This window comes from Epinephelus lanceolatus, chromosome 4 (assembly GCF_041903045.1).
Source record: "Epinephelus lanceolatus isolate andai-2023 chromosome 4, ASM4190304v1, whole genome shotgun sequence".
Lineage (NCBI taxonomy): Eukaryota > Metazoa > Chordata > Actinopteri > Perciformes > Serranidae > Epinephelus > Epinephelus lanceolatus.
The window spans coordinates 34,104,697-34,117,307 of record NC_135737.1 but is presented as its reverse complement, the minus strand read 5'-3'; the positions used below and the strand labels follow the sequence as shown (position 1 = coordinate 34,117,307).

Here is a 12,611-nt window from a genome sequence, read left to right as displayed (position 1 = left end):
AAAAACCAGGAAGACAACCACAGACACAAAGGACCACAAAGAGACGCAAAACGACAACAAAAAGCTGCTCAAAAACTATAACGTCTGCATGTCTTACTGCTATGGAGGAGAAATGTACGAGCCACCTACATGTATATGCCCAGAGACACCATGGTCTTATATCCGCCCATGGATGCAGGGGTGGTCAGCTGTAGGAAGAGAGACAGTAAACACATGGTCCAGTTTCTTTAGCCCATATGGGACAACTGACTGCAGAGTTTGGCCAAGACAGGACGGCGTTAACCATCCATCACCATATCCATCTATCCCCTCCAAGCAACCTTGGATCTAGAGGAGCAAATGAAGGATGAAAATTGCTGCATTTGGCAGGTAAATACCTGCATGGCAGTTCCAGTGGATAGTTACATGGCGTTTAAACTAATGGGCATCCAAAAACAGTACTCACCTCAAAATGCAAATGTTTTGCAATGACAGAAAAACGATATTATCAGCAGGATATTGGGTTTAACGCCTGACCAGCACCTGACCCAAACTACACATTAACATATTCAAGTCAGTACGAGCACCAAAGCTCAAGTGACCGACAACACAAAGCCTGCAGCTAGAAAACAGCAGCCCACAATGCGCTGTCCTCACAAACTTCCAGCTAACAAAGACATAAAGCTAGAATTATCAAATAAATGTATACCAGAGTAGAAGTTCTCAGCTTTTAATTTCAGCGCTTGGTAACGCGACGTCACTTCCTCCTGAGTGTCGGTACTTCCTGTTTGGGACAGACAGCGGAAGAAGAGAGGAGGTTCCTCTCTTGTATCACTACAAGGAGATGCCTAACAGCTACATCATCTGTAATACCTACACTTAACCGTACCGTTCTGAGTATATTAAGGGGTTTTTATTTCTGTCAGTATTTAATTGATAAATTATTCTTCGGAAAGGAAGCTAACCGTCACAACAGACCTAACGGTAAGAAACCCAAACTACCGCGCTAGCTTGTAATGGCGCTAATGTTTTGTCTATCTGTCAAATCAAAACTAACGTTAGCTTCAGCTTCTTTTTGTTGTGACGTAAAAACTCCTAACAGCTGCTAAAATCACTGAGCTAGTGTTTATTGTTGTTCAAATAACCACTGTGTTAGCTACACTAGTGTAATAAGCATCATTGTTGATGTTAGCTTTATGTTAGCATCTGTGGTATAGAATTTTAATGTCCTGGAAAGCAGAAGCTGCAGCTCGTATCTAATACAAGTCAATATTGCTGCCAAATTTGTGCATGTAACCTCCCTTTGTTTCTCTCTGCAAAGTCAGAAGGCACCAAGTTATGATCATATGATTGTGTCACGAGAAATTTTCCATCTTTCCTTCTGCCTGCAGCTCTTAAGCTGCACTATTAATTTTTCAAGGAGATTCTTAAAGAGATTTCTGTTTTGTGATGAGATATACCAGCAGGTATGCAGCATAACAAGTTCAACAAGACTAAAACTGAAACAAACAGACACAGGTGTCTCATGTTGACATGCTCTCTGCCCTTTGTGACCTTTTTGCGGCTGACAGTTAGCTCTGTGTTGCTGAACAAATCCTTCCTCATAGCAAAATGAACGGAGCAGCCTTCCCTTCCCCCACGGCGGAGATGGCGGAGATGAACCGTATCCAGTATGAGCTGGAGTACACAGAGGGGATCAGCCAGAGGATGCGCATCCCTGAGATGCTCAAAGTGGCTCCTCACCCCCGCGAGGACCCTAATCTTGGATCTCAGGAGGTCCCCCACAGTGTCATAATGCAGGTCCCAGAGAGAATTGTGATTGCAGGTTAGTATGGTGTGAAGCATTCAGTCTTTGTAGGGCTGTGTTTTCAGTGTTGTCCAAAGTCTTTATCACAATAAAACTTTGCACAACATCGATGCCAGTCAGCCGACTGTAATATACATATTATGTGGCTTTTTATTACCATTAACAGATACTAGCTATTGTTCTTATCAGTGGCTCAGGACTTTGTTGTGTCATGTATTTAACACTGAAAATGAAACAAAAGACATAAGGCACACTTGGTTCACTATACATGTGAAGCATCAGCATCAGTTTCTCATTCGCACCTTTCTTTGTCAGGGGACAGTAATGATCCCCAGTTTCAAAGACCCAGAGACCTTGACCTTATCCAGTCAACACCACTAGAAACCCTATCACTGAAGACTCCACCCAGAGTGCTCACCCTCAGTGATCGACCCCTGGACTTCCTGGAAGAGGATCAGCGGGCGGCTCCAGACAGCGAGGAGGTGGTAAGCTATAAAACAACAAAGGACACTGCATTAAATCTATTTATTGGCCTAAACAATTTCCCTAAAGTAAACTATAACCTGAATTAATCAGTTGTTGTTGTTTTTTGTAGATGCGGCCCCTTGCACGAGTACGACGGGAACGATCAGCCAGTGAGAATGCAGCTGCCCGTCATAGCACTCAGCTGATGCGCAATGACTCTGCGTGAGTATTGAATATGACATCATTAGCTTGCTACCAGCTCCATCTTATCTCCTATATGCATGCATTAGCATCTTTCTTTTGGTCCTGTGTCCTCTGTGTCCCTTTGTCGTTGTGACGTAGCTGGCTGTTTTTTGTCGTGAACTTTTTGGGGTGAGAACTTTGCTGCTCTCAGTGTCAATTCAGAATTTAGCTGTTTTTGTCACCGACACTAATCCATTAACACCATGACTGATGTACTAATCAGTTTTGATTTTATCATTTCCCAGTTTTGAATTGTTTATTGACTTTAGGATTACTGGAAAGGGATAGAAAATATAATTTTTTGGTGTAGAAACCAACTCACTCTCCGCTTAGCAACACTTCAGGATTCAAAGGGAAACACAATAGAAAACCGGTAAAGGAAAATGGTGAATTACCTGAATTAGTTATACAGTGTGCACCCACTTCACACTACGTTTGGTCTGTAGCTTTAATATGTAGGTAGAAAATTACAAATATTAGATTAGGATTTGCATATATTATCAATTTGATAATTATACAGCAAAATATACTTCATGTCCTGGTCACTGTCCTCAGCACAACTGCATGTGACGTCCTGTTTCTATTGAAGTCGCCACAAGAACAAGCAAGAGGTCTTGAGTAATGTAATCAAGATTGTCATCATTTGCTTGTCAGTGCCTTTAGTTTATGTTTTTGTTTGCTTTTTTGTTGGGTGTATTATGTGTTAGTAAAGCACTGTTGGTGGTTGGCAGGTCACTTGGTTGCAATATTTACAAAGTCAGTGAAGTTGAGGACAGTTTCTTTTCCTTATTTTTCTCCCTCTCCTTCCTCCTTCCTTTCTTTCCTCTGTTGTCTTTTTCTTCCCTTTCCCTCTGAATTGGCTGCTCTTAATGGTGGGCACTGAGCAGTGCGACCCCGTCCCCCCCAGCCACTGTCCACCCTTGCCCCTCTCTCACCGTGACTGAAGAAGAACACAACCTGTACAGCGCTAGCGGTGTTCTATCATTCATCCAGTCCACTACACGTCGGGCCTACCAGCAGGTCCTGGAGGTCTTGGATGAGAACCCTCGCAGGTGACCTCTCGATCATCCGGTCTTGTTTTGCTTATTAGATATTGGTCACAGAGGGCAATACTGACTGCACCAGTTGTTTTTTTCTTCCTCAAAGTCACATTAAAGCTACTTTGATTTCTGCTCCTCAGCACCCTGTTGTTAGAGGAAGGGGAGTGGTGTTTCTGAAATGTAAAAGTTGTTAGAAGGCCTAGAAGTGTTTATGTGGTAGGCTCAATCATTACACGACCATTTCTAACTGACTATCTGCAGCATTCAATAACAATATTAATACAGCATGTATTAATCAAAATGTAAAATGTAGCCATATTTCCTCATGTGCCTTTTACATCTGTGGCTTTTCTTAAGAGTTTGGTCAAGTAGTAGCCGTTGAACCTGTCTTCAGGTGGAAGTGGTGGTGGGAGTTGAATTTGTTTAAGTTGTACAAGGCCTTGTCGACCATTTTAAAGAGGACCTATTATCTTCATTTTGAGGTTCATACTTGTTTTTGAGTTTCTACTAGAACACATTGACGTGCTTTAATGGTAAAAAAACCCAAAACTCTTTATTTTCCTCAAGCTATCTCTGCTGGAACATCCATAATCACCCTCTGTCTGAGACGCTCCATTTTAGGGACTGTCCCTTAAAGTCCCGCTCCTGAAAAAGCCGTCTACTCTGACTAGTCAGCGTTTCTGGGTCTACCATATCTCAGGGTCTCTGCAATTCAGTCATTGCAGTCGGGGGAATGACTGCAAAGGAGAGTAGCGTCTCTTTTTAACGTGAAAAATCACCAATAAAAGCTATTAAACACAACTGAACACGGCCCAGCAGGAATATGATCCGAAATGGGGGAGAACATGTTTCCCTGACATTAGCACGTAGCTTCATGTAACAGTGTAGGCTACGTAGTGTTAACTAACGATGATGTCATACTGTCGCCAGAGTAGAAAAGGCTTTGGAAACAGGCCCTGTGTTGCTACATTAATAGTTTGTAACACTATATATAAGACACAATACAGAAAAGCATAATAGGTCCCCTTTAAATTTAGATTTAACTTTGGAAGTGTGTTTGTTGTATTAGGAAAACCTGTAAACACCCCGCACAGCACATGAATCCATTTTAAAGGTTTTATTTCAGAGCAAAAAGAACTGTCATACACTGTTCATACACTGCCAACTTCAGTAATTTGATTGATAAACTTTCTTCCACATTCTTATCCTCATGTCAGGTAGAGAAGAGCTTCTTGCAAACAAAGCAATAGAATTTTTGTGATGTTTTTGAAGGATAATGAAATAATAATAATAATAATAATAATAATAATAATAATAATAATATGAGAGCACTTAAATGAGTGTTAAAATAGACATGTGAAAAGGCGTAGAAACTTCAGCCTTTTGGGTTCTGGGACAACACAAAAACTGTAGTTATGTGAACTACATGCGAGGTGTGTGCATGTGTGCAACACTGTGCCACGTGTTTGTTGCTCTATCTCTTATTTTTCCCTTTTCCCGACCCTGTCTTTCCCCACCTCTGTAGCAAACCATCACTGCGAGGGGGGTCGGCTTCGAGCTCCAACCCCCTGCATGACTCCAGGTAACTTCACCTGGCACTTCACCTTCATTCTGATCCTTTGTCCTTCTCCGCATCTTTTCCTACCTTCCATTCTCATTGCAGGTCAAGAAATAAGGTTAAGCCTCGGTAGAAAAATCAAAATTAGGTTGCTATTCTTAGACACCAAATATGTGCTACTGTAATTAACACTCTGTTGTGGTTGAGTTATGTAATTCTCAAAGTGACTGCTCTCTTTTCCAGGCTTGCGTTAACAACATATGAAGCCGCGCTGGACGGGGGGCCTGATGACATGACTGTGGTTGATGCAACAACGCTTCGACGCCAGGTTAGTTCTTAATACAAACACTACCTCCATCTTGTGGCGCAGAAGCTAATCGTGGAAGCCCTGTGACTGAGAAAATTATTATTTTTTATTATTTATCTATAGCTCATCAAGTTGAACCGGAGACTCCAACATTTGGAAGAGGAAAACAAGGAGCGTGCAAAGCGAGAGATGATCCTGTACTCAGTCACTGTAGCTTTCTGGCTCATCAACACTTGGGTGTGGTTGCGACGTTAATGCTGACCCGTATTTCTGCCATCACCGTGACAGAAGAACGTATATCCCTTATTCTATGTGTCAAATTTTAGCTATTCGCTGCACTCAGTCCCTGTGTGAGGACGACCTTTACACGTGTGTACAAGGCCTGCTGTCCACAGGGCTTATATTTTGATTTGGTTTATTTAATACATGTACAGTTTTATTTTTTTACTCTTATTTCATCCTGTCTAATGTTTTCTCAAGTTTTTTTTTTTTTTTTTATTACAAATCTTCTTGCTCGATGCTAAGCATGACTTGTTGTAAATATTTGTTCACATCACCTAGAGCTTTGGAAAGATGTCGTCCAGAGATACAGAAAAGCATAGTTTACCAAAACAGAGAAGTGGAGCTGCAGTGTGGAGATGTAACATGTTGAATATTTATTGGGGAGAGAGTAATATGTGACTTGAACTGGGGATTAAAATACAATTTAGGAAAACCATACATATGACGTGTTGTCCTGTTTTCACTGGTGCATTAAGTGAAATTCACACATCGCTATAATATTGCTGTTATGTGAAGAAGGATCATGAATTAACATTTTTTTATTTTTAAATGTTATTAACACTAATTATAGGGGGGTTTTTTTGCCTTAAGGAGAAGAATATCATTGAACAGTTCATGTAAGATTTATTCTCTTTTTTCACAGTCTAACAATTAACCATATGAACAAAGTGGCTTTGAAACTCTTTACATTTCATTATAACAATAACCACTAAATATAATTTTAAAAATTAAAGCACTTAAAGAAAAAGATTATATTAGGAAACAACAGTTCATGTAAGATGTAACCAGTTTTCACAGTCTAATAATTAACAACCATATAAACAAAATGGCTCCAAATTCTGTAACAAATATGCATATGCATGAATTATATTTCACTGTAACAATAACCTCTAAATATTCATTTTTAAAATCAAAGCTGTGCCCTGATTGGGCTTCTCACAGCCTCACATGACCAGCATTAGGACATTTCATTTGGGGTGTGTCCTGTGAGACTAGTTTGTCACTTTAATCAGACAAAAATGCTTCAAAACTTCAGAGCATCAGTCCAGCTCCTCAATCAGGCAGCGTAGTGGAGAAGAGGTTTGGTTTGTTATGGACTTTCCAACAGTTTCACCAACGCGTGGCTTGGGGTTATCCTCATCTTCTGGATACACCAATGATGGAGACTTGGCACAGACCCCAGCTGATTTGTTGCTCATTGTGAACAGTGAATTTTTATCTGGCCCAAAGGTGGACATGCCCTCACGCTGATTACTGACTGGTTCGTCCTCATCACTGCCTCCTGATATGACCTCTATTTTAGGTTTGAACACTTGCTCAGAAGAGAGCATTGCCGTGAAGTCTTCTGTGTCCACATCCTCCAGGTCAGGTAGGTCATCGACACGCAGTGAGCAGTGTGGTGGAAGGTGAATTGTTTCCAGTTGCTCAGCTTCCTCTAGCTCTGTAACCAGTGGTCCAGGACCATATGCTGGTACAGCGTCGTCTGCCTCAGGAGGAGCTGCCCTTACCAAAGAAGGTAGCTTCTTTTCAGACTGCTTGCTTGTGCTCTCTGCTTCATTTCTCACAAACTGGATTCCACCAGAGTGGCTGTCATCTACGTGTTCTGTCTCAAGTATCTGTCCTGCAGACCTCTGTAGCTCTTGTGCTGAGTGCTCCGCATTCACCCCCTCATTGATTTCGCTCACAGGCTGCTTCATCTGTGATTTCTCCAGGTTATCGTTCTCTAACTGCTCCCTCTGTAAGTCTTGACCTGGCTGCTCTGCTTCCAGATGTTCACAGCTTGGCTGATGCAAGAACTCTTCATGGGCGTCCAGGCAGTCCTGCACGAAGGCTTGGATCGTCTCTCCTTTTGATGAAGTCACAATCTGGGTGTCATGGTCCTCACTCTGAGTCTCAGTTGCCCCTGAAATGAAACAGACTGGTTAAAAAAAGCAAATCATTTACTCTATGTATGTGCACAAGGGTGGTAAAGTTTAAAACTGTTCACCTTTCTCATGTAGCTCTCGAATGCGTCGTCTCTCCAGGGCTGCCTCTCGAATCTTCGCCATGCCATCCAAGCTGTCCTGAATTTTCCTCCTCTCTCGCGTCTCCCATTGCTCCCTCTCTTTCCACTCCCCTTCCAGACCTCCCACCGCCCATGCCTCTGCACACGCCCTGTCTTTGGGGAACACGGGGTAATCATCCAGAAAGGTGAGCTGCTTGAGACGCACAATCATGGTCTTCCTGTAGTTTGGGATTTTTTTCACCACCTCATTTCCACTTAGATTTAGCACCCGCAGCTCTGGCAAAGCCTCAAGCACAAGAAGGATCTCAGGGTCATTTAACAGATTGTGAGACAAGTCCAGCACACTGATTTCTAGACACTGATTCAGATGCTCAATGTCCCCCGCTGTCTCCAGCTTGTTATGTGAAATCTGCAGAGTGCACAGGTCAGGGAGGCAGGAGAGGTTCTCAATGGTGCGTATGTAGTTGTTGGACACATTGAGGGTGCCGAGCTTTTTCAGAGGTTCAAGGTTTTCCAGCTTGTAGATCAGGTTCTGCTGAAGGAACAAGCAGCGCAGATCAGTCTGGGCATCCAAGTTCTCAATGCGTTGAATGCCATTGCTTTGCAGCCAGAGACACTTCAGACCTGTGTACTCCTCTAGGTTCTCAATGGCGAGAAAGCCTTTGTAATGCAGGTACAGTGTGTCATTCAGGCAAGGTGTGTAGTAAAGTTTGTTCTCCTTACAGTGGTCTTTCAGGAACTTCTTGGTCATTCGTGGACCTGAATATTTTTCCTTTGTCTCCTGCGGGTTTTTGTTATTTTCCTCGCTTTCTTCAGCTCCATCCTTCATCACAGCATCTCCGCATCCCGCATGAGTCGCTTTCACTACTTTATTTCCCGTCGTTTCTTGGATTTCAGGAGTGGACATCGCCAAAAATATATCAAACTAAAAAGCAGAAGAAACAGAAACAATCTATTCTTACTTTGTATCTGTATTTCAGCGAGTTATAAGATGTATATTCCTGTAAACTTCACTCGACAGTCCGCTCTGCAAGCTAACGTTAGTAAACGTTTATGTTTGTTTCCATGGTAACTTGCGTTCTTGGTTGCGTTGGGAACGACTTGCCTAGCCGGATGTTGTTTCTTGTTCCCGGGCGGACCGTTTTCGCCGTTGCACTTAGATGTCAGTGGTCAACATGGCGTCCGGATTCATATTAAATCGTGGTGCGCTGACATTAGGAATTCACTGCCGGCGTGTTTGCAGAAATATAACTTTAACTCAGGTCAGAGAGAAGAAGAGATGGATGAAAACGTACACATACCTCATGGCGAAGAAGTTGAAGCTGGAAGGACCTCCGCCACCCAAGCCACGGTGAGGCTAACGCTAGCTAACACTAGAGAACATCTCAAGGCCATTATCAGTGTATATGATATGTTGGCCAATATGTGTTTATTCGTGTTAGCCGAATAAGTAGGCTTGGTTTATAAATTCGTATAGCTGCGTCACACAAATTGTCAATGCAGACTTGTTTAGCAGCGCGCGTGCTGTTGCTATTCACACAGTTTTTTAAGTGGACCCAGGAGCGGTATGTTAGCTAGCCATAACTGTTCCTTTGCACAGGTGAAGAAAAGTCTGCCTCCTCTCCAGCCTCACTGTGTACCTCTCATTTTATCACCATAATAATATTTCTTAGAGTAATTTGAACCATTAAGTTTTGCTTGTAATCCTCAAAGACACTTTGCTCCTCCTCCTGATGGTACAAAAACTATTAATGAATGAACTTTTAATGCATGCATGAACTTTATTTATATAGCACCTGCTTTACAATTCAGCTGCAGAGAAAAACAGCAAAGATATAAAGCCATACAATTGTACAACACTCATTCAAGGAGAAATTAGAAGAAAATATAAATTCTCCAATCAATAATTAATTAAGATACATTTTAAGAATATTACAACAGAAAGCTGCTAGTGATAGGCTATATGAAAAAAGATATGTATTGAGTCATCATTTAAAACTGTCCACTGAGCCAGCAAGTCTAAAATAAGGTATGGTGTTCCATATTTTTGGGGATTAGTAGCTAAAAGAAGCATCCCCAAAGGTTATATAGTGACATTAGGAACAGTAGATAATATATATACCTATGTATACTATATAGGAGGGAGCGCTGCAATTAAGAGCCTTAAAATCCAGTAAAAGGATTTTAAAATCAATTCTAAAAGACACTGGGTGATAGTGTAGGTTGCATAAAACAGGAGTTATAATGGTCTCTCTTTTTAGTTTTTGTTAAAACCCTGACAGCAGCAGCATTCTGAATGGTCTGTAATTTTGCAATGGCAGTTTTAGGTAGGCCAGTGTATAGAGCATTACAGTGGTCAAAACAACTGAGAACAAAAGCATGAACAAGCTTCTCAGCATCTTAAAGGCTCAGTACAGGTTGCACCTTAGCTGTATTGCGGAAATGGTAAAATGCAGTTTTTGTTAATGGATTAAAATGAGCTTGAGATCAGAATCTAAAATGACACAGAGGTTTCTTACTTGTGTTTTTTTTTTGTGTGGCCAGTTGGAGAAGAACAGTTAGAATTTCTTTAAGTTGGGCTGTATGAGGTACTTATCCATAGTCAATGTATTACCTGCATTAGATGTCAGTAAGCCCCCACTTTGGTAAGCAGACAGGAATCTGACATAGAATCCAAGCAATGTACTGCTGTGGATGGGGTTAGCAAAAAAATGTATTTTAGCCACCATAAAAAAGTCCCACCTGGGGCGTCGGTGGCTTAGTGGATAGGGCAGGCGCCCCATGTACAAGGCTGTTGCCGCAGCGGCCCAGGTTCGACTCTTTAATCAATTAGTTAATTTGTGTTATTGTGAGACTTGAGTGAATCTGAACAAACCACTTTAAATGCTGAAGTCAAGCTGTAACACAAAAAAACCTGATAGAGACAGTGGTAAACCAGCAGCTCCTGTGTTAAGGGTTGTTAAATCACAGTTTTTCTCAATGGAGTTTGGCTTTGTTGAAAGCAATATAATGGCTTCAGTGGTGAAAATACTCTCAGTATAGCGTACACTTAAACTGATAGTGGTTGTTATAGGTGGGACTTAGCTCAGTCACACTACTACTATACATAGGGATGTTTTGAATTACCCAAATGGCACCACTCAGAAGTAATAACCATTTTTGCACGTGTGTAACACCCAGTTTGGGATCAGTTCTGTAGAGGAAGTCCTGACTCATAGTTAACACCATGTTCGTCTTTCTTTCAGCTCTCAGCAGCCTAACTGGGATTACCATGCTGAGGTTCAGGCTTTCAGCACCCGCCTCCACGAGAACTTCTCCCTGGAGGTGCTGAAAACAGCCTTCATCAATCCCTGTTACCTGCAGGCAGAGCAAGAGAGGAGAAAGGAGTTAGGCATGGACTCTGAGGCCACAGCTCTTGTTCTGAAAGATAATATTCAGTTGAGTGAAAAGGGAGCGGGTTTCACTACAAGCTTCCTGACCGACTGGTGCAGGGCCAGCTTCCCGAGCCTGCCGAGTGAGGGGGTGGATGGCGTCGTAGGGCACCTCACCAGTTCAGCAGTTGTGACCTATGTAGCAAGAAATCTCGGCATCGAAGACCTAACCATGAGTGGAGAATGCCCTGTTCCTGATGATGTGATTTACTCAACATTCATGGCCGTGATCGGAGCTCTACAGGAGAGCAGCGGTGCGGAGCGAACCGGGTTTTTCCTCAGGGTAAGAGGCTTGCTGCAGATTATTATGGGTATACCTTTTTTTGCTTATAGAAACGTAACATTTTTCTTTTCCTTCTCCCCTCTCCGTAGGATTTCTTGGTCACTCAGCTGATAGGGAAGGACTTGTTTGATATGTGGACAGTTGTCAACCCCATGGGATTATTGGAAGAGGAGCTCACTAAGAGGAACGTTCTATTGCCAGAGCCTCGCCTCATCAGGTCTGCTGGAGCCAGTACCGTCCTGCCACTATACTTTGTCGGCTTGTACAGGTACGTGTACTGTTGTGGATGCTCTTACCCAAATTACAGCAATTGAAGATGTACATAAGATTGGAATCAGAGCTGATATAGACATAAATTCAAGTTACATTACAAGTTACACTTTTGAGGTTTGAGTAAGATGCAGGTAAGTCATAATAGACATGATAGTTAAAAGTGTTTTGTGTATGATCTGCCAAGCATACTTATTTATTTGGGGTTTGTTTACTTGTGTTAATTCAGTGACAAGAAGCTTCTGGCTCAGGGTCCAGGAGAGACGCTCGTGGCAGCCGAGGAAGAGGCAGCTCGCGTGGCCCTCCGGAAACTCTACGGCTACACTGAGAACCGCAGACCCTTTGACTTCTCTCCACCGCAGCAGCATCAGCAGCCATTTATTCAATCAGTCAGCAGCAATTAATGAAGTAACAACTCTTATACTGCAGCAGAAAATCATTTAAAGGGGCTGCAGTTGGACAGGGAGGTGGCATGAATCCACCTAAGAGGTCATTTGAGGTATAGAACGTCTCAGTTGTGGGTAACGGACTTGCTACAGATTTTATGGAGAAAGGGAATAAGGTTACCATCTACCTTATTACATACTAGGCCAACAGTGCACTTGTCAACATTGTTCTGTTGGGTATGTCAGCCCCCCCCCAACCAAAGGAGGGCAAAATAAACCTTATTGTCCATTGAAAATGTGTGACTTTGGCAGAAGATCCATGTATCCACTGAATCAGACGGAAATCTCAGCATTGTTGAATGAATTTGGAAGCATATTCAAGAGTAAAGTCCACTGGTCCCCTTGGCCAGTAACCTATAGGTTCAGCAGTCCATTGCAAAAAATAGCCCTGATATCTGGTTGTCCTTGTAAATAATAAAGGTGCCATTTGGTTTACTTGGTATTCTGTTATAATATGTTCATCTGTAATAAAAAGTAATAAGAAGGTGTACACAA

At 42.2% G+C, this 12,611-nt stretch overlaps 4 protein-coding genes across 8 annotated transcripts in view; 2 read left to right on the top strand and 2 right to left on the bottom strand.

Moving 5' to 3' along the window:
- egfem1 (EGF-like and EMI domain containing 1) overlaps nt 1-651 on the bottom strand; it is a 77,800-nt gene extending 77,149 nt beyond the window's left edge. For both annotated transcript variants that reach the window (XM_078167164.1, XM_078167165.1), the window contains exon 1: nt 130-651. In XM_078167164.1, coding sequence (XP_078023290.1) covers nt 130-215 — 86 coding nt within the window. In that variant the 5' untranslated portion in view covers nt 216-651. The remainder of the gene's footprint in view (nt 1-129) is intronic.
- Nucleotides 652-773: 122 nt separating this feature from the next.
- mffa (mitochondrial fission factor a) lies at nt 774-6,119 on the top strand. 4 transcript variants are annotated; one of them, XM_033632241.2, is made up of 8 exons: nt 774-963; nt 1,587-1,804; nt 2,102-2,271; nt 2,382-2,473; nt 3,382-3,546; nt 5,060-5,116; nt 5,336-5,420; nt 5,523-6,119. In XM_033632241.2, exons 2-8 carry the CDS (start codon nt 1,591-1,593, stop codon nt 5,652-5,654), a joined length of 915 nt encoding a protein of 304 aa, XP_033488132.1. In that variant the 5' UTR covers nt 774-963; nt 1,587-1,590; the 3' UTR covers nt 5,655-6,119. The 4 variants fall into 4 exon arrangements, with proteins under 4 accessions (XP_033488132.1, XP_033488134.1, XP_033488136.1 ...); XM_078167166.1 differs by having other exon boundaries at nt 783-963; nt 1,551-1,804; XM_033632243.2 differs by lacking the exon at nt 3,382-3,546.
- dnaaf1 (dynein axonemal assembly factor 1) lies at nt 5,521-8,719 on the bottom strand. The gene is made up of 2 exons (XM_033632240.2): nt 7,669-8,719; nt 5,521-7,584 (listed from the first exon to the last, which is right to left on the bottom strand). Exons 1-2 carry the CDS (start codon nt 8,591-8,593, stop codon nt 6,722-6,724), a joined length of 1,788 nt encoding a protein of 595 aa, XP_033488131.2. The 5' UTR covers nt 8,594-8,719; the 3' UTR covers nt 5,521-6,721.
- A 103-nt stretch (nt 8,720-8,822) lies between these two features.
- Nucleotides 8,823-12,611, top strand: mrpl44 (mitochondrial ribosomal protein L44). The gene is made up of 4 exons (XM_033630770.2): nt 8,823-9,037; nt 10,932-11,400; nt 11,490-11,668; nt 11,900-12,611. Exons 1-4 carry the CDS (start codon nt 8,847-8,849, stop codon nt 12,072-12,074), a joined length of 1,014 nt encoding a protein of 337 aa, XP_033486661.2. The 5' UTR covers nt 8,823-8,846; the 3' UTR covers nt 12,075-12,611.

Bases quoted from the DNA above. Each gene is read 5' to 3' on its own strand.
- mffa (XM_033632241.2), top strand. From the start codon at position 1,591: ATGAACGGAGCAGCCTTCCCTTCCCCCACGGCGGAGATGGCGGAGATG. The intron at 2,474-3,381 runs GTGAGTATTGAA...GGCACTGAGCAG, and splicing joins CTGATGCGCAATGACTCTGC to TGCGACCCCGTCCCCCCCAG. The intron at 5,117-5,335 runs GTAACTTCACCT...TCTCTTTTCCAG, and splicing joins AACCCCCTGCATGACTCCAG to GCTTGCGTTAACAACATATG.
- dnaaf1 (XM_033632240.2), bottom strand. From the start codon at position 8,593: ATGTCCACTCCTGAAATCCAAGAAACGACGGGAAATAAAGTAGTGAAA. The intron at 7,585-7,668 runs GTGAACAGTTTT...GTTTCATTTCAG, and splicing joins TCGAGAGCTACATGAGAAAG to GGGCAACTGAGACTCAGAGT.
- mrpl44 (XM_033630770.2), top strand. From the start codon at position 8,847: ATGTCAGTGGTCAACATGGCGTCCGGATTCATATTAAATCGTGGTGCG. The intron at 9,038-10,931 runs GTGAGGCTAACG...TCTTTCTTTCAG, and splicing joins CCTCCGCCACCCAAGCCACG to CTCTCAGCAGCCTAACTGGG. The intron at 11,669-11,899 runs GTACGTGTACTG...GTGTTAATTCAG, and splicing joins TACTTTGTCGGCTTGTACAG to TGACAAGAAGCTTCTGGCTC.